The sequence below is a fragment of the Sciurus carolinensis genome, chromosome 3, assembly GCF_902686445.1.
Source record: "Sciurus carolinensis chromosome 3, mSciCar1.2, whole genome shotgun sequence".
NCBI lineage: Eukaryota > Metazoa > Chordata > Mammalia > Rodentia > Sciuridae > Sciurus > Sciurus carolinensis.
This window is the reverse complement of record NC_062215.1, coordinates 68,742,397-68,765,830: the sequence shown is the minus strand read 5'-3', so window position 1 is coordinate 68,765,830 and position 23,434 is coordinate 68,742,397. Positions and strand designations below refer to the sequence as shown.

Sequence of the window (23,434 nt, the reverse complement as noted above, 5' to 3'; positions counted from 1 at the left end):
TGACCAGTGTGCGCCAAGCCTGGAGTCTGTGTGCTCCCTGTTCCCCACCCTGGAATGCTCCCCTCTGGCCAAAACCTTTAACTGGCTCCTGTGCCTGCTCTGGAGGTTTCCTCCTTCTCATCTTCTGTCTTCCATATCATCCTGTGTCCTTTGTTGTTTAGTTTACAACCAGAATTTGTTTTATTCATTTATTTAAATTAAAATGTTACTGCCAGCACTATTTTTTATTGACACTGTGAACTATCCTAACAGATGCTCATGGATGACTATACACAGTTAACAAATGTTCATGTTTTGCCATATTTGCTTCCAACCATTTTTAATATCAAATTTATTCTTCATAAAATATATTTTATGTTATGTAATATTTCACCTTAAAATATTTTATGTAATTATATTTATTTATATGATAAAATATATTACTTTATTTTTAAATAACATTTAGAATATTTCAAATATTTCTTTCCTCAGAGGCATCTTCTACCCTGGATTAACTGTATAGTCTTTAAACCCATTTTTCACAAATTCAGTGCAAATGTGTGATTCCCAAACTATCTATTACATTGATTTCTATGTTTGGTATTTCAGTCACTTCATCTGTTACTTGCACTTTCCATGCAGTACCCTCTCTTCCAAATCAATGTTGTCATACATGGATCTAGTTTATTCTATGAAAATACTCTATAGCATTCTGTTCTCTGTTGCACCACTTACTTGCCTTCCTGATGGGTGTTGGTTCCATTTCTAGAATTACAATCTGAAAAACTGTAAGGATGCTAAAGCAAGTATCTGTATGTGCACCTGTGATGTTTCTCTAGAAGTATGCTGTATCATGAAGAATCACATCATCATCTATGCAAGCTGCACTGAGTGGCCCTCCACAGTATTAATCCTACATTCCCCAGGATGTGTGAGGGAGTCATGTCCTAGTGACAGGACAGTCCAAATGAGGGCTGGACTCACATCAGCTGAGGTGAGTGTCCTTCAGTTCATTCCGGTACCATCTTGGAGACAGACTGCATCTTGGAGAAGGGACTCTTGACATTGAGGAAGATGCAGATTCCTGGATTGATCTAGATGTGTTATAGGTAACATGAGAAGCACACTGTGTTTCCCCAGCCCAGCGAGGTGGGAGTACAGCCACAGTTGACTCCATCCTTGAGCACCAGCATGTCATGATGCCAGCAAGAGTGGACAGCGCTCCTCTTTCGGGTATCCTCACCTGCTGCTTCCTGGAACCTGCTCACCTAGGCAGCACTGAAGGTTTCTTCATATATTGTTGAGACTGGGGAGGGGATCCTTGGCATCCAGTATCAAAAACCTGTGTCCTTGGAGCTACCCTCAAGGACAGTAAAGACAATTTTCCTTTCTCAGACAACATGCAGGTAGGTGTGGGGGGTGCCTTTCATTTTTGTAAAGGAACAAACTGCTGAGTGCCTTATCACATCTCAAGGCCTCATTCAGTCTCACCACCCCCAGAATCAGAGGGGAGGATCTTCACAGAGGCATGGATGGAGCCAGCTCCGCTCAGTCCTGCCCACTCTAGGATCCTTCCCGATCCTATACAACGTCTCACAGGAATGCAAGGGATCACTTCCCTTCTGCCATCCTTGCCACCATGGTTGTGGATGAAGGGACAGTCACAGAGGCCTTAGGACATCATATCCAAACTGGACAGAGCTAGTCCATTACGACAGGTCTATGACACAAACAAGAGACAGATGCAGTCTCTTCCTCAAGGGACTCTTCAGAGCAGCTGGGAGAGTGAGAAAGGTGTACGTCAAGTCCATAGGACAGAGGAAGAAAGTCTTTCCAAGGACACACAAAATACAAAGGGGATTTCCAGAGAGAATAAACTTCAATTGATAAGCGAAGAGGAGAAAGAGGGACTCCTAAGGGGTCTGGGGTGGTGCTGGCAATGGGAAGGATACAGAGATCATAGGTAAACTGAAGCCGAGGATAGTTTAAAGAGTGGGTACCAGTCCAAGGATTTGGAGCCATGACTTTAGGTCCTGGTTTAAGTATGCAAGTGGGTTAAGGCTATATCAAATGGGTGAGTGCTGCCACCTGGTGGCAAAGCTGGTAGCAACTTATTCCTAGGAAACCTGACTGGGCAGGAAAATGCAGAGAATGTAGAGATGTAGGTCTGCCCTTTGCTGAGTTTGGGTGAAGGCAGGCACTCAGCCAGCAGAGACTGTGCAGAGAACTGTGTGGATAGCAGTTACTGGTGTGGTTCTCATGTTGATGACTGGGGCCAGGCTGGCACTGACCCTTCCCACAGGTCACTTTGCTCTGGGTGATGCTGGTTCCTCCTCCGTAAGTTTATATCCCAGAGCCACCGATGTTCCATGTCCAGCCTGAACTCAATTTACCTTCTGCACCCTGTTTGGAATTGCTTGGAGTGGATGCAGGTAGAGGTAGTTGTTAGGTCTGGGACCCACCAGGAGCAGGACATCTGAGGATGCCCTTAGAAGCAGCCCAAATGGTGGAGAGCAGATCCTTGACACTCCAGCCTCTCCAAAGTGCCTTTCCTTTCCCAAATTTCTTTAAGACATTTTCCCCAACTTGCTGGCTTTGTCCTCAGACCACCTGCCTGGTTTGTCCTGGCCCTGCCCAGTTGTTGCTCCTGCCTTCTGGAACCCTGCCTGTCCCCACATAGAGGCCTCCTCTGAGGCCCTCATCATATTTCTTGCCTCCCCACTCCGTCCACTCCCTCCAGATTTCCCATAAATTTCTCCATCTTATCCTCTACATCTCTGACCATATTGGAGAGGGAACTTTTTCTTAAGTTTCTAAAAAAAATTGTGGTAAAATGTACTTAACATAAATTTACCATTTTGACCACTTTTAAGGACAGTTCAGTGGCATTAAGTGAGCTCAAAAGTAGTTTATATCCCAGAGCCATCAGTGAACCTGTAGCCAGTAGACACACTGAATGTGAGCTCCTGAATGGAGAACCAAGTTGAGCCATACCATAAATTTCTGATGTTTTAATCAGAATTTAATTTCTAGGCTTATGATTTGTTGCTCAGTATGTTAGTCAGTTTCCAGTTACTGTAACAGAGAGAATCCATTTATAAAGGCAAAATGTTTATTTTGACTAAAAGTTTTGAAGCTTTCAGTCCATGGTTGGTTGGCCCTGTTATTTTTGGTGAGACAGCACATCATGGTGGGAAAACATGGCAAAACCCTGCAACTCATGACTGGGAATCAAAAGAGAGAAGGAAGAAGAGGTGAGGTCCCTTTGAGGGTTTACCGCCTGTGCACTAAGACCTCCCACTAGAACTGTGCTCCCTGAAGCCCAAAAGGAACATGACCAAGCAAACATGGACTGAAACTCTCTGAAACCAAAAGCCAAAATACACCTTTTGCCTTTTTATGTTGAATACCCCATGTATTTTGTTATAGTGACACAAAGTTGACTAACACCAAAACAAAAAATAGAAATTTTGATTCTAGGAATAGAGTGCTTCAGTGCTTCCATAACTAATACAGTAGGACCCCCTTATCCATGGGCCACATGTTGTAAGAGCCCTAGTGGATGCTTGAAACCTACATTTCTGCCCTTTCCTTTTCTGAACGTCTAATCTTATTCCTCTTTAGTTCAAACTTATTGGTTATACATCAGTGCACCCTTCTTGCACAAGGGGGCCTAGGAAGTTTTTTCAACAGGCTTAGCTACCCAGGCACTCAAGAGACTGCTACAGTCAGGGTCCCTGGAGGCTTGGTTACTCCAGGTGGCAGTAGACGTTGGCATCAACCACATGGTGCTGGTTTTACAGAAATGCGGGATGCTGGAGTTAGGGGGTTGTAGAGTAATATATTCCCATTGGTGCAAAATACAAAACCCTCAAATGATTGGTGGTTCTGGGAGACTAAATGATTGGTGGTCTCGAGTGGTGTGACACGCTGAGTGAGGCGCTGATTGGATAGGTACTCAATAAAAGAAGAAGCAGCTTCCGCAATAAAGGAGTCAGCAGCTCTGGTCTGCTCTTACCTGGCTCCCAGTGTCTGGGTGGTTATTGACACTGCTCTCTTCACCCCCCATTACATGAGCCCCTGTGGGATACAACATCTGGTGTCCAATGATCCCACCGCTGCTGGTCGGCCCCTTTCTTCGGCTCTCAGCTCCCGTGGTTTCTTCGGCTGTCGGGTAAGGGCCCCTATCGACACTATATGTGTCTCTCGGGGTTTTTTCTATGTTTTGTGTTATACGGAACCTATAGGGTAAGATAGGCTCCTTCTTTTTCCCCCGTTTTTGTTTGTCTCGTCATATTCTCCCTAGTTTCATTGAGCTGCAACACTTTCGTCTGGGGCGTTTACTTCGGCCCTGATCACGCCTAAACGCTGAACCACTCTTGCCTGAATTGGCTTGGGAACAATCAGAGACACTGTGGCAGGCATACGGGCAACGCCTGAAAAACGTTGCAAGTCCCCTGTTTAAGCATTTACACTGATCCACCACATTTTTAGGGCTCCCTTCTTTGTCTCCCTTTTTACTTTCACTTTCTCTCTTACGATTTCCTTTCACTTTTCTCTTTTTGTGTGCCTCTTCTTTGTTTTCTTCGCTCTTTTTTTCCTCTGTTCTCTTCTGCATCCCCTCAACATGGGCAACCTCCTTTCTACCTGGAAAATGCCTCAATTATCCGCTTTACAAATTCTTCTGTCCCAGATAGGCCTTAAAGTAAAAACTTCTGACCTTGATAAGTTTTGGGATGAGACTATAGTTCTGGCACCTTGGATTAATCCTGAAAATATTTGGGACCCACAAATCTGGATGCGGCTCCTTCTTTTGGCCTGAAAAAGGGAGGTTTAGATGGTCACTTTCCCTCCGCTACCTTTTTTCCAATTCTCCTAGCTATCATCGCGTCCCTCCAGGGTTCCTCCGCTGAAGCTATACTTCAAAAACTTAATGCTTCCGTGGATGATGATAAGTTGACTTTGCACTCATCTCCTTTGTCTTTGTCCTCTAAAGACGCTCCGTCTTTCTCTGATTCTGAGGAAGACACTGAACCTTCCCCTTCTAACGTCCCGCATTCCATTCCTTCTCCTCCCCCTAAACCCCCATGGACTTCTTCATACATGTTCAGACTGCTGTTGATCGCACTATTTCTGATGAGCTCGTTAAGGATATTCTTGTTAAAAAACTTGTTTGGGAGGGAGCCACTACCGCTGTTAAAAATGCCATTGCTCCTCTCCGTGCCGAACCTATAGCTAAATGGATTCAAGCCGCCAGAGAAGTTCTTCCACTCCCTCCTTCTGACCCTGGTCTCTCCTTTTCTGCCCCAATCTCTGCTCTTGCTGCATCCATGGAATGCTTATCTGCTTCTCTGCAGACTGCCTCTCGCCCAGCCGCTTTTGCTGTTTCACCTACGGGACTCCTTACCAGCTCATTCTCCTTTGCCTTTAGTTAGGTGGAAAGACCCCATATCATCTCAATGGCATGGGCCCCATCCCCTTCTCTCTCAAGGTAGGGGTTATGCTTCTGTCTTTCCAGAAACCAGCAAAACTCCGGTGTGGGTACCTGTGAGGAATGTCAAACCTGTGCTTGACTAAAATGCTTCTAATGATATACCTTTCTATGCTGTTAAGGAATTCATTACAGGTTCAAATCGAAGATTACAGGGAGCAGAGCTACCTAATAATGATGATGACCTCCAGAAATATGATGATGTGTACCAACTAAAGAGGAAGAAAAAGAAACAACAGCAAAAAACTCCAAAAGCCCCTACATCAACATGTTGTCTTTATAATATGTGCTATACACTCAGGATTGATGATGGCTGGTAGGCAACGATGGGTAAGATCTCCAGAGGGAGACAACCTAAGACAGGCACAGTCACCTATCTCCTGCAGTGTCCACGCAGGTTGGCCACCTGGTGGTGTTATAGTGTTACTCTTGGCCAGAGGACACTTAACAATGCACAAAAAAAAAAAAGAAAAAAGAAAAAGGGGAAAATGTAGAGTAATATATTTCCATTGGTGCAAAATACAAAACCCTCAAATGATTGGTGGTTCTGGGAGACTAAATGATTGGTGGTCTCGAGTGGTGTGACACGCTGAGTGAGGTGCCGATTGGATAGGTACTCAATAAAAGAAGAAGCAGCTTCCGCAATAAAGGAGTCAGCAGCTCTCGCCTGCTCTTACCTGGCTCCCAGTGTCTGGGTGGTTATTGACACTGCGTCCTTTACCCCCCATTACATGAGCCCCCATGGGATACAACAGGGGGTCATGGAGGCTTCCATCAAGGAAGGATTTAGAGGCCAGGCAAGGTGCAGCAGGGTTGGAGTCCCTGTGGGCACCCCCAAGAAGGCAAAGTGCAGAGATTTGAAGAGGAAAACAAAGTTGCTGTGGAGACCCCTGAGATTAAGAAATGCGAGCAATGTGGGACATTGTCCTAGGAAGGCTGCAGGAATTGAGCAGACACAAGCCAACAGGAAGGCCACTTGGGCTGCAATGAACAAGGTCATGGGAGTAGAGCTACACAAGCCCTTTGGAGAGACCATCACGATGCCATGTGCCCCAGATGCTAGATATGGACCAACAGGACTAGTTTGCCCAGCTGAATTTTGGGCTTGCTTTGGTCCTATCCCTTCTTTCTATGCCCCTATTTTTGCAAATGGAAATGTTTACTCTGTACCTTTATATTTTGGATACTTGTCAATACCTTTTGAATTTTACAGGAACTCACAATGAGAGACTACCTTGAGCCTCAGAGAACTTTAACAATCTTGGAACTGCTGAGACTCTGAGGACTCTTAGGAATGACTAAATGTATTTTCCATTGTCAGGTGAGTATGAGCTTTTGGGGACCAGGGTTGGAATGTTATGGTTTGGTTTGAGGTATCCCAGAAAAGCTCACATGTGAGACGATGCAAAAGGGTTCAGAGGGGAAAGGATTGGGTGGTGAGAACTTAATCAGTGAATTAATCACCTGATTGAGTGGTAATTGAAGGAAGGTAGGGTGTGGCTGGAGGAGGTGGGGCATTTGGGGTGTTGCTTTGGGGTGATTTTTGTATCTGGTGAGTGGAGTCTCTCTGCTTTCTGGTCATCATGTGAGCTGCTTCCCTCCACCACACTCTTCCACCATAATGTTCTGTCTCACCTTGAGCCCCGAGGAATGGAGCCAGCCTTTTATGGACTGACACCTCTGAAACCATGAGCCTTCAAATAAACCTTTCCCCCTCTGCTGTTGTTCTGGTTGGGCCTTTTAGTCACAGCAGCGAAACAGCTGACTAAAACAATGCCTAACATGTAGAATAAAGATAGAATTTTAAAGCTGCAAGAGAAAAATGACTGGTCACATTTAGAGGTAAACCAATTTGAATTTCAACATAGACCCTAAAAGTGAGGAAGGCTTGGAATATACCAAGCTCTGAATGATAATGATGCCAATCAAGAATACTCTACCAAGCAAAAATAAGCCTCAAAATTAAAGATGAAATAAAATCTTCTGTGATAAACAAAGCTAAAAGAATTTATAACTAGAAAGCCTGCACTACAAAACATACTCAATAAAATATTTCATGAAGAAGGAATGAAAAATAAAAATAAAAACCAGCAGAGAGGAACTACACTAGAAGCACAGTCCCTTGATTCAAAGGAAAATCAAATTCAACTTAAAAATTAGAAATAAATCAAAAAGGCAGAAAATAAAAATTCTCTCCTAATAATAACATTGAATGTAAATAGTCAAAACTCTTTCATCAAAACACGGGTTGGAAGATTAAATTAAAAAAACAAGACCCAACAATATGCTGTCTGTAAGAGATTCACTTCACAGGCACTTCACAGACATTCACACACTGAAAGTAAAAAGATGGCAAGAAACCATACCACTCACATGAATCTTGCAAACAAGCACGATTACCATTTTCATGTCAGATAAAGTGAACTTCAAGCCAAAATTAATCAGAAGAGACAAAGAAGGACATTTTATACTGCTTAAGGAAATCATACATCCAGAAGATAAAACAATTTTAAATATTCATGTTCCAAACAATGGAGCATGTATGTATAGCAAACAAACACTTTTCAATATTAAGAATCAAATAGACCACAATACAATAATACTGGATGGCTTTAAAATGCCTCTTCCATAACTGGATAGATCATCCAAACAAAAACTAAGTAAAGATTCCATAGAATTAAAAAAACTACAATTGATAATTTGGACCTAACAGACATCTTTAGAATGTTTCATCCATTAATGACTAAATTTATTTCCTTCTCAGAAGCACATGGAACATTTTCTAAAATAGACCATATTTAAGTCACAAAGCAAATCTTAGCAAATACAAAAAAATAGACAAATACCTTGCATTCTATCAGATCATATGAATGAAATTAGACATTAATGGTAAGATAAAAAACAAAAAATGCTGTAACACCTAGAGATTAAATAATAATTTCTTGAATGATAAATGGATATCAGGGGAATTAAGGGAGAAATAAAAAATTACTTAGAGGTAAATGAGAATAGGGATATTACACAAAATCTTTGGGACAGTATGAAGATAATTCTAAGAGCAAAGTTCACAGCATTAATACATTGATATATGCATACATACATTAGAAGTATGGAATGATAATAAACAACCTAATACTACTTCTTAAGACCCTAAAAAAAGAACAAACCAACACCAAAATCAGTAGAAGAGAGGGAATTATTAAAAGCAGAGCCAAAATCAATGAAATTGAGATTTTAAAAAATACAAAAGATCAATGAAACAAAGAATTGATTTTTTGAAAGAATAAACAAAATTGATAAACATTAGGTCAAACTAAGTGACTTGGGAGGCTGAGGCAGAAAGATCACTAGTTCAAAGGGTGCTAAACAACTCAGTGATACAAAATAGGACTGGGGATGTGGCTCAGTGGTCAAGTGCCCCTGAGTTCAATCCCCAATACCCTCCAAAATAAATAAATAAATAAATAAGAGTGAAACCCCACAAATTATCAAAATCCAAGATGAAAAAGGAAATATCACCACAGATACTACTGAAATCATCAGAAACTGAGATCATCAGAAAATTTATATGCCAATAAACTAGAAAATCTTGAAGATAAGAACAAATTCCTAGAGACATACAACCTACCCAAATTAAACTGGGAAGACACAGAAAACTTAAACAGATCAATTTTACTCATGAAATTGAAGCAACCACCAAAAGCCTTCCAACAAAGAAAAGCCCAGGACCAAATGAGTTCTTACCAAACCTTCAAAAAAGAACTAACATCAATCCTCCTCAAATTATTCCATCAAATAGAAGAGGATGGAACTCTTCCAAGCTCATTCTATGAAGCCAGTGTTACCCTGATTCCAAAACCAAAGACACATTAAGGGAAGAAAATTTCGTGCCAATATCTTTGGTGAACATGGATGAAAACATTCTTAATAAAATATTGGTAAATCACATAAAAAACACAACAAAAAATTATTGCCTCATGATCAAGTGGGATTCATCCAAGAGAGGCAAGGTTAATTCAACATACAGAAATCAATAAATGTAATTCATCATGTAAATAGACTTAAAGACAAGAATCACATGATTATCTCAATAGATGCAGAGAAAGCACTGGGCAAAGTACCATGCCCATTAAAGTTTAAAACACTAGAAAAACTACCGATAGAAGGAAACTACCTCAACATTGTAAAGAACATATGACCAACCCAAGGTCAATATTATTCTGAATGGAGAAAAACTGAAAGCATTTTCTCTACAAATAGGAACAAGACAAGAATGACCACTTTTACTCCTCCTATTCAACATAGTTCTTGAAACTTTAACCACAGCAATTAGGTAAGAGAAGAAAACTAAAGGAATATGAAAAGGAAAAGAAGAACTCTAACTATCCCTATTTGCAGAGGATATGATTCCATATTTAGAAGACCCAAAAATTCCACTAGAAGACTTCTAGAGCTATAAATGAATTCAACAAAGTATCAGGACACAAAATCAACACCCAGCAATCAATTGAGTTCTTATTCTCCAATGATGAATCTGCTGGAAAATATATTAGGAAAACTATCCCATTCACAATAGACTTAAAACAAAACAAAATTTGGTAATCAATCTAACAAAAGAGGTGAAGGGCCTCTACCATGAAAACTATAGAATGCCAAAGAGAGAAACTGAAGAAGACCTTAGCAGATGGAAAGACCTCCCATGTTTTTGGATAGGGAGAATTAATATTGTCAAAATGACTATATTACCAAAGCACTCCAAGATTCAATCTGATTCTCATCAAAATGCCAATGATATTCTTCACAGAGATAGAAAAATCAGCCATGAAATTCATTTGGAAAAATAAAAGACTCAGAATAGCCAAAGCAATCATTGATGAGAAAAACAAACAGGAGGTATCACAATACTGAATCTCAAATTACACTACAGAGCTATAGTAACAAAAACAGCATGGTACTAGCGCCAAAACAGACAAGAAGACCAATGGATGGAATAGAAGACACAGAGCCAAACCCACATAAATACTTATCTTGTGCTAGACAAAGGTGCAAAAAACATATGTTGAAGAAAAGATAGCCTCTTTAACAAATGGTGCTTTAAAAACTGAAAATCCATGTAGTAGAATGAAATTTAACCCCTATCACTCACCCTGCACAAAACTTAACTCAAAGTAGATCACAGACCTTGGAATTAGACCAGAAACCCTGTACCTACTAGAAGAAAATGTAGGCCCAACACTCCAACATGTCAGCTCAGGAAGTGATTTCTTAACAAAACTCCAAAGTGCAAAAAGCAAATTTCAACAAAATGGATTCTACTGTCATGTATAAGTAAGACGAACCAATAAAATAAATTGCTTTGAAAATTAGAAAACACTGTAGGCATGTGCATATATATATATATATATATATATATATATATACACATACACACATACTCATAGAACCTAGTACATGTTATTAGAGATTATATGTGTATACATGTAATTTCATATATAATTTCATGTAATGAACATATATATTACATATACCCATGTTTCCTGATTCTCATTATAGTAAATGAAAGTCCTAAATCTAATATTATAAACCCCTATTATACTTTCCTGTTTTTTATTCTTTATTCCATGTAGAATAAGAATTATCAGTAAATGGGCAAATAAAATAAACAGACATTCCTCAAAGGGAGAAATTAAAATGGCAAACAAGTGTGTGAATAAAAATTCAACATCATTAACAATCAGGGAAATGCAAATGAAAATGGCACCAAAATTTAATCTCACCCTAGCTAGAATGGCAACCATCAGGAACAGAAACAATACATACTGGTAAGGATGTGAAGAGAAAGGAATACTTATATGTTGTTGATGAGACTGCAAATTATTATTTCCTAGTTATTCCCTACAAATTATTAAGGAATAAGATCAACCATATTGTATTATATACATGTACATATGTAACATGATGAATCCCACTTTTATGTATAGATATGATACACCAACAAAAAGTTTATGAATAACTAAAAGAAGACCTGAAGAGTAGAAAAAGGGAAACAGGGGAAAGAAAGGGGAAATACTGGGGAATCAATTAGAGTAGACTACATTTTGTGCATGTTTGAATGTCACAATGGACCCCACTATTATATATAATTACAATGCACTAATAAAACACAAATATAATTATGAAAAAATTAAAAATCTATGAACAAGGGGAAGAGAGGAGGGACGGGATAGGGAAAGTCAGTGGAATGAGTCTGATCTAACTTTCATATGTATATATATGAATATAATACAGTGAACTCACCATCATATACATTTATAAGACACTAAGTAAAAACAAACCGACAAAAAACTATAAGTAAATAGTAGAAAGATCAGTAGAGCAGAGGGTAGGAGAAGAGGAAGGGAGAGCAAGAGGAAATCCTGGGGACTGAATTAGAATAAATTATAGTCTTTGCTTTTATAATTATGTCATATGGGGCTGGGAATATAGCTTAGTTGGTAGAGTGCTTGCCTTGCATGCACAAGGCCCTGGGTTCAATCCCCAACACCACAAAAACAAACAAACAAACAAAAAAACCCTACATATTTATAATTATGTCATAGTATATTCTATTGTTATGTATAACTCAAAACAAAAAAGAAAATAAAAGATGATTCATATCCTGGGTGGAATGGAGCAGGACAGTGTGATATTTCATTACACAAACTCAGAATGGTTTGCAACTTAAGTTTATTTCTGCAATTTTCCATTTAATATTTTTGGACCAAAGTTGATCATGAGAAACTGTGGAAAGCAAAACCCAGGACAAGGGGAGAACTACTATACCTAAAAACAGGTCAATGACTTTGGAATTGGGCAATGGGTGGAAGTTGCAAGAATTTCAAGAAGCATCATAAAGACAATAAAAAGGAACCAGGAGGCTGGAAATGGTGGCACACACCTGTAATCCCAGGAACTTCTGGGGCCAAGGTGAGAGGATCACAAGTTTAGGCCAGATTAGACAATATAGCAAGAAACGGTATCAAAAGAAAAAAAAAAAATAGGTTAGGAATGTAGCTCGGTGGTACACCAGTTATCTAGCTCGCACAAAGCCTTGAGTTGGAAATGTTTCAAGAAGTGTGCTCAAGAGCCATATTAATAGATTACTGCTGGGGAAGCTCATCCATACCTGATTTAGAGGATTTTGATGATGACAGTGTGGACTTTGAATTGATGAAGTGGTGATTTTTCGGTTTGGATGATGACATTTTGCATTTTGAGTGGACGTTTTAGTGGGATGAGACTCAGAATCTTTGGGATGCGGTGAAGGTATTCTGCAAAGGAGCCCTTTGACACCCGGTCTCTTCCATCAATCTGGGGGCTCCCAGGGATTGTTGTCTCCTGCAAACCAGAGGTTCTAGCACATTTGGCTTGCCACTTCCTGCACTGGGCAGCCATTGGTGAAGTCTAGTCCCTGGAGCCCCTGGACAGGACCAGGCCGTTTGCCAGCAGAGCTGTTTACTAGGGAGCACGCGCTGTGTGATCAGTCCGCGATGCAGATGCAAACTGACCAGATGGCGGGTGCCGGGCCCAAACAATCAGGCCTAGGCAGGCAGGGGCCCTGGGTGCTGGCTGCCCTCCTGTTCTGCTTGTGCCTCCAGCCACTGCACGCCCAGAACACCGTGCCCAACCTAACAGAGAGTAAGTGGGCAGATGCAAGGGGTGGCCTCAGAGGGGCGAGGTCCCAGTCGCCTCTCAGCCAGACTCATATCCCTTCGCCTACTCCTGACCCCTGACATCTTCCAGGATGACCAGAGTCAGGCCAAGTCTAGCTGTGGAAGCCCTGGGAATAGGCAGCCAGGAGGCCTTTGGACTGAGGAAAGGGGGCAGAGGGAGGGGGACTGTGAAGGCCTGCGGAAGGAGAATACACAAAGGTACCCCTCTCCCCCGCAGTTTTTCTCCTGAATGAATCGCATCTCAGTTCAAGTACCAAGGTCCTGGATTAGCTCTTCTGGTGGGTTTTCACACCTTCTCTTTAACCAGTGGAGGTGGGAGGTCACGCCCAGTCAAGCAACCTAAGCTCTGAACAGTATCCCTCTGTCAGTTTTCAGTTTGTCTTCAAATAGGTCTGTGCTCCTTAAGTGAAATAAGATCTGAGAAGAGCCCCCAGTTCAGGACCCGCCACCCTCACTAGAGCTCTGCTCTCTGGGGCCTTTTCCCTGAGACACAGCATCAGGCCTCTCACTTCATCCTGGGCCTTGGATATGCCTGCCAGTGAAATGACAGGAGGGGCCATGGTGTCCCCGAGGTCCTGTTGAAGTTGATATTTGGGGGCACCAAGGGTTGGTATCCTGAATGCAGGGTGCTTCATGTCTGGAATTGTCTCCACAGTATGTGGCAGGACCAGATTTACAGGGAAGATCTTTGGTGGTCAGAATGCAGAACCTCAACAGTGGCCATGGCAGGCCAGTCTATTTCTCAATGGCACATATACCTGTGGAGCTGTCCTCATTGACAGCAACTGGGTGGCCTCTGCAGCCCACTGCTTCCAAAGGTGCAATTTCCTTCTGTGGGGCCCCAGCCACTAGAAAGGGACTGCAGGAGGGAGGCGCAGGGTGGGCAGGATAGAAAGTGAAGGTGCCCAGACTTTGCTGTCTAGGCTTTGCTCTGGGATAGCCGGCTGCCATCAGGTGTCCCTGTGCTGTTGCCCCGCCTTTGGCAATGGTGCCGTGCAGCTGGAACGCCACCCCTGCTTGTCTGTGGGCATCTTCCAGGCAGAGGCCTCAGACTTCATCTCACACCCTAAGGCTGCTCTGCACTCCCCCACCCCCCCATTTTGGTAAACCTACCAAGATGACGCTAACTGGAAATTAATTTACTCTAGTTGGGATTATCGACAAATACCAGAAATCAGACTTTAGTTCTGAAATGCACCTCTACTTCTTATTTTCCGTAAACACTAGGGAGCAAAATCTCGTTCCCCTCAGGGTGGATTTTGTGTCCTGGCTGCCTCTAGAAAGTGTCAGCAGGTATCATCAGACCTTCATTAACTCCTGTGCAAATGGTAGTGACTGTGTCCTTGTCCCTGGTCACACATGCAGCACAGCCTCCAGCTGTTAGTCAGAATGCTAGTCCTAGGGCCCTGTGTCCCAGGGCAGGTGGATTGGGGCTAGCCTTGCATCTGGCCTCCTCTAGCCAGTGTTCTCCACAGCTATCCAGGGCACACTCACTGGAGGCTCCCCTGGGTCCTGGCCACCTGCACATCCCACTACATTCCTCTCTGGAGTTGTCCTGGGACCCTGTGTTTAACCAGCACCAGGGATTCCTGCCACTCCTGTGGTGTTATGTACTTAGGAAGAGATGAGGGCACCACCATCCCCCAGACCGGCATAAGGGGTGAGTAAATAGCTTCTGCCCTGAGAGAGCGAGGCGGATCATCAGGAGAGTGACTCACTCTGTGGCCAGAGAGAGAAAGGAGGACGTCACAGTTCAACCCAGAAGCCGCAGCTGCAGGATAGCTGACTTTGAGATCCCAATTGGGTATTACTCATGTATTCAGCACCCAGGAGTATCAAGCCCCATTTAAAGCCCACATGGGAGATGTGGAGTTGCACGTCCCACCTTGAAAGCAAGGCACAAGCCTAACTTCCATGGTAGACCCCATGGGCATGGTAGGAGAGCCCCCATGTTTCCATTCAGAGTGGAAGCATGGAACTGGAGGGTCTTTGGGAGAGAAGGATCCAGGCATGAGGAATCTGGGTAGGGGGACCACACAAGCAGGACATGTGGGCTGGGAGGTCACTAGTGTTTCAAAAACAGGAAGTTTCTATGTATTCCTCCATTTCCTCCACCACTACTTGTTGGGTGCCTGTGCCCAAGTTGGGAGCCAGCTTGTAGAGAGGCTGGTGTGTGAGGATTGGAGGGATGGGTCATGTTGGCCTGGGATGTGGGGACTTGGAGAAGCCTGTTGGGCCTTAAGAGGGTTTGATCAGGGATGAGAATGAGCCTCCTCTCTTCCCCTCCAAGACGGAGAGCAGCTTGATGTATCCTATATTTCTTTCCAGCAATAAGGTCCTCTGCTCCTTGGATTCTGGAGCATTCCTGAAAAGCTATTAGAAACCTTCAAAGGACTAATATCCTAGGGCTGTGGGCAGAACTGAACTCACCTGAAGAGAAGGGCTATCCCAGTATTAGAAAAGGAAGAGAGAGAAACTACTGAAATGATGGGGTGAGGTCTGGTTGCCTGCAGGGGGTTGGGCAGTTAGGGCCAGGGTGCCTGTGCAGCTCTCAGAGGATCTGCCCCCAACAGGTCCTACAACCCAGATGACTACCAGATCCTGCTAGGATACAACCGGCTGAGGGACCCCAGTAACTACAGCATGCAGATGACAGTGGGCAAGCTCATTGTCCACCCAGACTTCGACAAGCAACATTTCTTAGCGAACGACATCTGCTTGATGCAGCTGCACATGCCTGTGAAGTTCAACCCTCACATCCTACCCGCCTGTCTCCCGAGGAGCTCCACAAAGCCGGACCCTAAGATTTCCTGCTGGATAAGTGGCTGGGGGATGACAGTCGAGGAAGCTGAGCATACAGGCAAAAGAGGGCAAGGGGTTGAGAGACCATTGTAGGCCCTTCCTGTCCTTCTACAGCTTCACAGTTTCCTCAGTCAACTGTGAAAAAAACAAACAAACAATAACAACAACAACAAAAACCTCTTACTTTTAGAGTCAGAAACTTGGGTTCTTTGACTCTGAGCCATTCTCAGTTCCAGGGCTCTGAACAACCACACTCCAAGACTCTGCTTTATCTTTCATGACCATTGAAGGTGTTGAGTGTCCTTAAGGAAAGGACATATATCTGGCTGAGACAAGCTGGGGTGTTTATGGCAGAAGGGCATTTACCTCTGTGAACCTCACTGCTCAGTCCATTCTGCCAACTTCCACAGGTTCCACCTCTGTAAACTCAACCAATGGTGGATCTAAAGCATTGTTGGGCCAGGTATGTTGGCTCATGCCTATAATCCCAGTGGCTCAGGAGGCTGAGGCAGGAGAATGACCAGTTCAAAACTAGCCTCAGCAACTTAGTGGGACCTTAAGTAACTTAGTGAGACCCTGTCTCTAAATAAAATTTTTAAAAGGATTAGGGTGTGGCTCAGTGGTTAAATGCTCCTGATTTCAGTCCACACACACACACACACACACACACACACCAAAATGGTGGGGGAAACATGGGGGTAGAGCAACACCTATTTTCATTATTCCATAAAAATTATAGTATAACAACTATTTACACCAAACTCACATTGTGTAAGGTATTAGAAGTAATCTAGGGATGACTTAGAGCCTAACAGAGTATGTGCATAGTTCTATGCATATACTATACCATTTTGTTTTATACAGGACTTGAACATCTGAAATTTTGATATGGGGGTCCCAGCACATACAGAGGGATGACTGTGTAGTTTTAGATTGAGAGAGAAAATGTCAAGCAAAGATTTTTGCACAATGGAGAATGCTTTTGATTTTGAAAAATACATTGTGAATGAAAAGAAAGCAAAATAGAAATTTGGCATGATTCATAGAGTTATGATCTGGCAGAACATCTCTATGTAGGCATTTGGGAACAGGAGCTTCTTTGGGGTTCAAGTCAGATCCATCATTCCTGTTCCTGGTGTATAAACGTTAGTCATATAGTCTGGTCTTTAGAATAGCTAACCCTTCAACATTTCCAAAGACACCCTGCTGGGATGTATTGTCACTCTTTAAGAACCACTAGCAAGGCAAGAAGGATCTCCAAAATGGGTCTGGATAGTAGTTGGAGCATAAAGGGAAGTCATGGACTGGGACAACCACTAGGGCACAAAGTAGCTGACATTAGTGAGAGACTATGCCCTTGCCGTCCTTTTACCACACCCTCCCTTGACCACGGTTGCTGGGCCTGGACTCAGGTCTGGGATTTGCCACCCATAAGGGCCTTAGCAAGCACTGTGCCAAAGTAAGCCATCTTCTTAGCTCATGTGGGGACCCCAGCCACATCTGTGAGTGACAACCAGATGTAGGATCCAGTTATCCAAGTCTACTTGCTCCTTGAGATGGGTCCAGTCTTACTTGGCACCTGTGATACATGCCACTGCTACATCCTAGCCAGACTGGGAATCCTATTTTTCATCCTTTCTGCCTCCAGCCCTGTCTCCACAAGTAGCCAGAGAATTGTTTCTGAAACATAAGTAGAACTTTCTGATATTTTCAAGTGTGCTTGGGATAAAATCCCGATGCCACAACCTGGTGAGGAGGTCACTGCCTGTTCTGGACCCTGCTATGATTGTGCCTCATCTTTTCAAGTCCCTCCTCTGGGCCTTGGCAGCCACACTGACCTCCATCCTGGTCCTTTCCACACAGACCCCTTACCATGGCTCTCTAAACACCTTTTCCCCTGGTCTTGCATGTCCCAGCCCCTGCCATCTAGAGAGCACCCTCCTTCAGCAGGCAGGATGGAGAGGGAGTTGGCTTTGCTCTGGGCTGCACCTCACATCTGAATCCCCTCCCACAGAATTACTGCCACCTGACAAACCACTTCAGGAGGCAAAGGTCAGTCTCTTAGACAGTGAGGACTGTAACGCCTATTATAGATATCCAGATCCCAACACAACTGACCCAAGACCTGTTGGTGTATTCGAGGACATGGTGTGTGCCAGGGACCACATGAATGGATCATCCATCTGCCGAGTAAGTGAACCAGCTCATACTCTGCAGCTGAGCTTGGCCACCTCTCTGCTGCTGTGTTGTCTGTGTTCCCTCCCCCTATATCCTCTTTGTACCTAAAGCCCCTAAAGAGCACCATATATCCCATCCATTTTCTTTGTATCTTTAAAAAAAAGTTGTCAAGTATAACATGGAGGGAAGAGGAGATATAACTTGAACAGTTTGATGAATATTTAGAAAGGGATATATTCATATACCAGCATCCACAGGATCCCACTTTTTGCCCCTTCCTGTTACTAACTCCACCAAAATACCCCCCTCCTGGCTTCTAAGGTGCCATAACTTTGTGTTTTGACTTAACCTGAATGCAAATTATATGTGATATAGGCTTTTGCCTGGTCTCTTTTAGTCAATAATATGCCAGTGACATTTATTTCTACACATTTATACTTATTCATTCTTATAATCAGCAATTTTGGGCAGGTTCCATATGGGGTCTGTGTGAATGTCATTGCTGTGAACATCCTGCTGTGTGTGAGCTTTAGGTTCACATTTTGATTGGGAGTTACACTGGCAGTGGAGTTGTTATGTCATGAGGTATGCATATGTTCCTCTCATGAGGATACCCCAAACAGCTTTCCAAGCTGGTTGTATCCATTTACACTTCCACCAGCAGAGAGTGAGTGTTCAGTTTGCTGTACATTGTTGCCAGTACTTTGAATCACCCAAAATTTTCATTTTAACCACTGTGATTTTTAATCTGCATTTCTCTGGTACCTCATGAAGATAAATATTTTCTCATATGTTTACTGCAAACTTTTTAAGACATGTTATTACCCTTTTTATGAAATGCATACAAGTTTCCTCCCCCCCAACTACGGGGTCATCTGTCTTTTGTATTGAATCATAGGAGTTCTTTATATATTGTGGATATGAGTCCATCATGGGATGCATGATTATGAATGTTCGCTGTGTAAACTTTCCATTCCATGGTGGGGAAACTAAAGCCCAGAGAGGAAGTGGACAACACTCTAAGGATACATGGCCCTAGCCAAGCTTGGAGAGGCTCTGACCTCCTTGAGAGCTGTGGCCCCCAGGTGTCCTCTTGCAGCCTCCCCTTCCTCTTTTGCACTTTCCCTCTTGCTCCTGCTCTTGCCTTGGCTGTCCCTGCAGCTCAGAAGTATACTACTCTGACACGTCAGGAAACACCTCACACGTTCACTTCCTGCCCCCACAACCTCCTCCGGTTACTCCGTCCTCACTCCCCAGCAGGACTCGCCTCTGGGGTGTTTGCGTGCGTTCTTTCTTGCTTTCCATCCTTACCTGTCTGTCAGATGCTGCAGGAGGTCCCTCCTACCTCCCCTGCACTCTTCACCTCTCCTGACACTGAGACCCAACCACCACTCCAAGCTCAGTCTGCTGTTCTTGCCTTGCATTTTGAACCTATTGAAGAGGAGGTCAGGCATGGCACCCCTGTGTGCTGACCATTTCCCATCAGACACTGCCACCCCTCTCCTACAGCTGCATCTTCACTCGTCCCAGAACCCTGCTGCCGGCCTGGCCCCAGCAGTCCCAGAACATCCATCCTTTCAGAATCTGCACTGGGTCCCCTCACCTCCCTGCTGAGCACTTCCATGTCTCCCCCTGTGTCTGACCACACTCAGGCCTCTGCTCCCCGCAGTCTCCTAGAGAAGCTTCCGATGGTCCAGTTGGTGCAGTCCTCCTGGGCCTCCTCCTGTTGCCTGTGTGGCCCCCTTTTCACATTTCACGTGTGCAGGGGTGGGGACATGTGGGCCTGCCACACTGGTGACTCGTGGAGCACTGCTTGTGCAGAGGCTGCTCAGGGGTGTGATTCGACAGATGGCTGGAGGGCAACATGTTTCTTAGAGTTCCATTTTTTTGGCCTGTGAGATAAAAGCATTTCACCTGTGACACCAGGGACCTTCCCTTCTGGGGGCCCTGCCATTCTTAACAGTACCCAGTCTTCTTCCGGAGATCCGGCAGCTCCCTGTGGTGCCAGCTGACCCCCAGGCTGGGCCCAGCAGCACCTTTTTACCCTTAGCACATTCAACAGCTTGGCATTAGCTAAAGAAGCTCAATCAAGGAATTAAAGAAACACTAGAGACAAAGGCATAGATGCCATGCTGGGCAGAGGGTTCAACCAAAGTCCGTGGGCCAGGCCTCCGGGCCAGCCAGCCACCCACCCCATGGACCTCAAGGGCATCTCTCCCATGTGGACAGAAGGGTGGAGGGCATACTTGTGGATGGGAGTCCATCATTGGATGCATGGTTCTTTCTCGTAGGTCTGAGACTGCCAGCTGTGGAATGGGGCTCTAGGGTCCTGCCCTGGAGATGTTGAGCCAGGGGTTTCCTCTGTACCTGGATTTTAAAAATTACCCCCATGGTTCTGATGAGCACTGCTCAGAAAGTGTCCATCTTGTCCACTCCATACTGGGTAATGCATATTGCTCCTTGTCTTGGTTCTACTATATGGTCTTGGTTTCTTTCCTCAGGGAGATTCTGGGGGTCCCCTGGTCTGCCCCGTGGAAGGTGTTTGGTACCTGTTTGGACTGAGCAGCTGGAGTACAGAATGTCACTCTCCCATTGGTCCCAGTGTCTTCACCAATCTCAGCTACTTTGCTGACTGGATCAAGTACCACAAGCAGGAGGCTTCTACCCCCAGCACCACCATGGCCCCACCTACACAAAAGCATCCTGCTCTGAGCCCTGTTCTGAAGCCCGGGATGATTGCGCTGCTGTCTTCTCAGTTCCTCCTGCTATGGCTGATTTCGTTCAATGCTCGGTGACAGGCTCACAGCACCTCAATGCCCAGCTTTCCTCCACAAAGGCCCTTACTGCACTGTCCTTCCATGCTTCCATCTCTGGGCTGTGCTGTCCACCTAAGGCCCAGGGCTGACGAAATAAAACAACCCAAGAAGCTTTTGGCTCCTGCTTTGGACCTGTCAGTGCCACACCTCATGCCCCACTGGGCTTCAAGTTGCTCAGTAGCAGAAGGCCTCCCTCCTCCCTGGGCAGGGGCAGTTGAGGGGACATCCAGGAGACCAGGCTGGTCATCCGGGGGTTCAGTCACTGTCCTCAGGTATGCAGTCTTCTAGAAGAAGGAGCCACAGTGAGGCTGGAACCTCGGTGTGTGGAGGAAGAAGTTCACGCTCAGGATGATTCGCTGCAGATGAGCATGAGCAAGTGTCTTCCAGGCCCACAGATCACAGAGGCGATTCTGGAGAAGTTTCAAGTGAAGGGCAAAGGGCCCTGAGGTCTGTGGTCTTGGGTCAGCAGTCTTTGGAGCCCTGGTGCCCCTGTACCCACCCTTCCCATGACTCCGTAAGCGTGGGCCCCAGTGCCTGTGGGCTTGCTTCAGCTTGTGTGGTTGAGGCTTGGAAGGCCCAGGACTTGCTGGCCTAGCCCTCAGCTGGCCCCTGGAGCACTGGCCACCCACGGTTCCTGTTGCCACTTTCCTTCCACGCAGGGTGGTTCATGCCGCCTGACCTGGTGTTCACCCATACGACAACTTCTGTAGACCTACTGGATCACAGCTTCAGCCCGACTCTCCTCTACCTGGGACCCACCTCAGCACTCCTATTATCCAGGTTCAATCTACTTTTACAGATCTAGAACCCAAAGCCTAGCATGGCTCAGTTACTTGTCTGAGGTCACATAGATAGTAACCTGTAGAGGAGGGTTTCACACTGAGATCTGGACAGAGATCACAAGAGTTTGTTCTTCCCACTCGTGCAGGTCATTTCCAGATGCCACAGGCCCTGTCTGACTTTCCCTTGGAGGCCACAGTTTAGAGACATTGCCTCCTTGCCCCAAGTGCAGTGTAGGAATCCCTCTGGTTGGTAGCAAGGGAGGTTCCCAAATAATAAAATGGAGGTCAGGGTTGAGAACAGATCTGCAGGACTGGTGAGCCAGGGGGTCAGGGTGGCCCTTGCATGACTTTCACCAAACTCAACACTGGGGCTCTCAGGTCTCCCTGTATGCTGCTGGCCCTCTCTCAAAAATCAAACCTGGATGAGCCATGGAGGAGAGAAGAAAATGTGGACTTCAGAAAGTAACCAAAATCAGAACCTGGAGGTGGCTGTAGCTGGGGGTGAGGGTAGGGCAGTGGAGGATGGGCCTGAAGAAGACTGTTCTCCTGCTCCACTCTTACTTCCCACTATGATTTCTTCCAGGCTGTGCATGTATATTGTGTGTGTGTGTGTGTGTGTGTGTGTGTGTGTGTATGTGCTCGAGTGCATTGTTAGGGATGGAACCCAAGGGCTCACATAAACTAGGCAATTGTCCTACCACTGACCTGCATCCCAGTCTCTCTTACAAGGCTTTGAGTTGAAGCCCTGGCTATTGGAGTTGCTCAGCAGGTAACAGGGTGCAGGAGAATGAAAGAGAAGTGCTGTGGTGCCTGGGGCCCTCCCCTTCAGCTCCTCAGGACTTTAATCTTTCGAGGGGCATGTTAGCAGACTGAGAAAAGAGCAGCTGTTAATTCGGTGAACACGTACACATACACCACAGTCAGTACCCACCTCAGAAGTAGGATTGCACATGGGAAATACAGCAGAAACTCTATCGTGCTGGCAAAGACAGACAACACAGTTTTAATAAGCTCAATATGTATCCTTATGGATATAAATAGCAAGAAGACATGAGACAAAAAAAGAACACACACAAGAAAAAGCAGAAGTCAAAATATTACATATGAAAAATATAATTGTTAAATTAATGAGTGCAGTAGATTGGGAGAATAGTAGGATCAATACAGATGAAAGAGGAATGCAATCATTACTTTGTATGAACATTATGAGGTATGGACTTTGGAGATGGTACATTTAAGTTGGTATATTTTCAGAGTACTTATTTACAAAAGAACCAATTTTCATCTGGATGCATTGACACATGCTTGTAATTCCTACAATGTGGGCTACTGAGACAGGAGGATCACAAATTGGAGACTAGATTTCACAATTTAGGGTCAAAATAAAAAATAAAAAGGTCTAAAAATGTTGCTCAATAGCAGAGCTCTCCTAAAAAAAAAAAAAAAAAAAAAAAAAGAAGAAGAAGAAGAAGAAGAAGAAGAAGAAGAAGAAGAAGAAGAAGAAAAACCAATTGGTTGGGTGTAAAGGCATGTGAAAACCCAGAGCAAGAACCTGCACAAGCAGCAGCAACAGAGATTTTTGTCACTCTTAGGCTCTCAGGAATAAGAAAGGGAGACTTGGAGAGAAGGGACATTTAGAGTTGCAAGGACAGCCAGGCATGGTGGCCCTCACCT

At 44.4% G+C, this 23,434-nt stretch overlaps 1 protein-coding gene across 1 annotated transcript; it reads left to right on the top strand.

Moving 5' to 3' along the window:
• The first annotated feature begins 12,999 nt into the window (after window positions 1-12,999).
• Window positions 13,000-20,957, top strand: LOC124979426 (serine protease 40-like). The gene is made up of 6 exons (XM_047543848.1): window positions 13,000-13,147; window positions 13,838-14,000; window positions 14,106-14,285; window positions 15,756-16,042; window positions 17,999-18,174; window positions 20,664-20,957. The coding sequence occupies exons 1-6, from the start codon at window positions 13,000-13,002 to the stop codon at window positions 20,955-20,957; spliced, it is 1,248 nt and encodes a 415-aa protein (XP_047399804.1).
• Window positions 20,958-23,434: the final 2,477 nt, after the last annotated feature.

Excerpts from the sequence above, each read along its gene's own strand:
- LOC124979426 (XM_047543848.1), top strand. The coding sequence starts at position 13,000 with ATGCAGATGCAAACTGACCAGATGGCGGGTGCCGGGCCCAAACAATCA. Across the intron at positions 14,001-14,105 it reads GCAGCCCACTGCTTCCAAAG|GCTTTGCTCTGGGATAGCCG; the intron begins GTGCAATTTCCT and ends TTTGCTGTCTAG. Across the intron at positions 18,175-20,663 it reads ATGGATCATCCATCTGCCGA|GGAGATTCTGGGGGTCCCCT; the intron begins GTAAGTGAACCA and ends TTCTTTCCTCAG.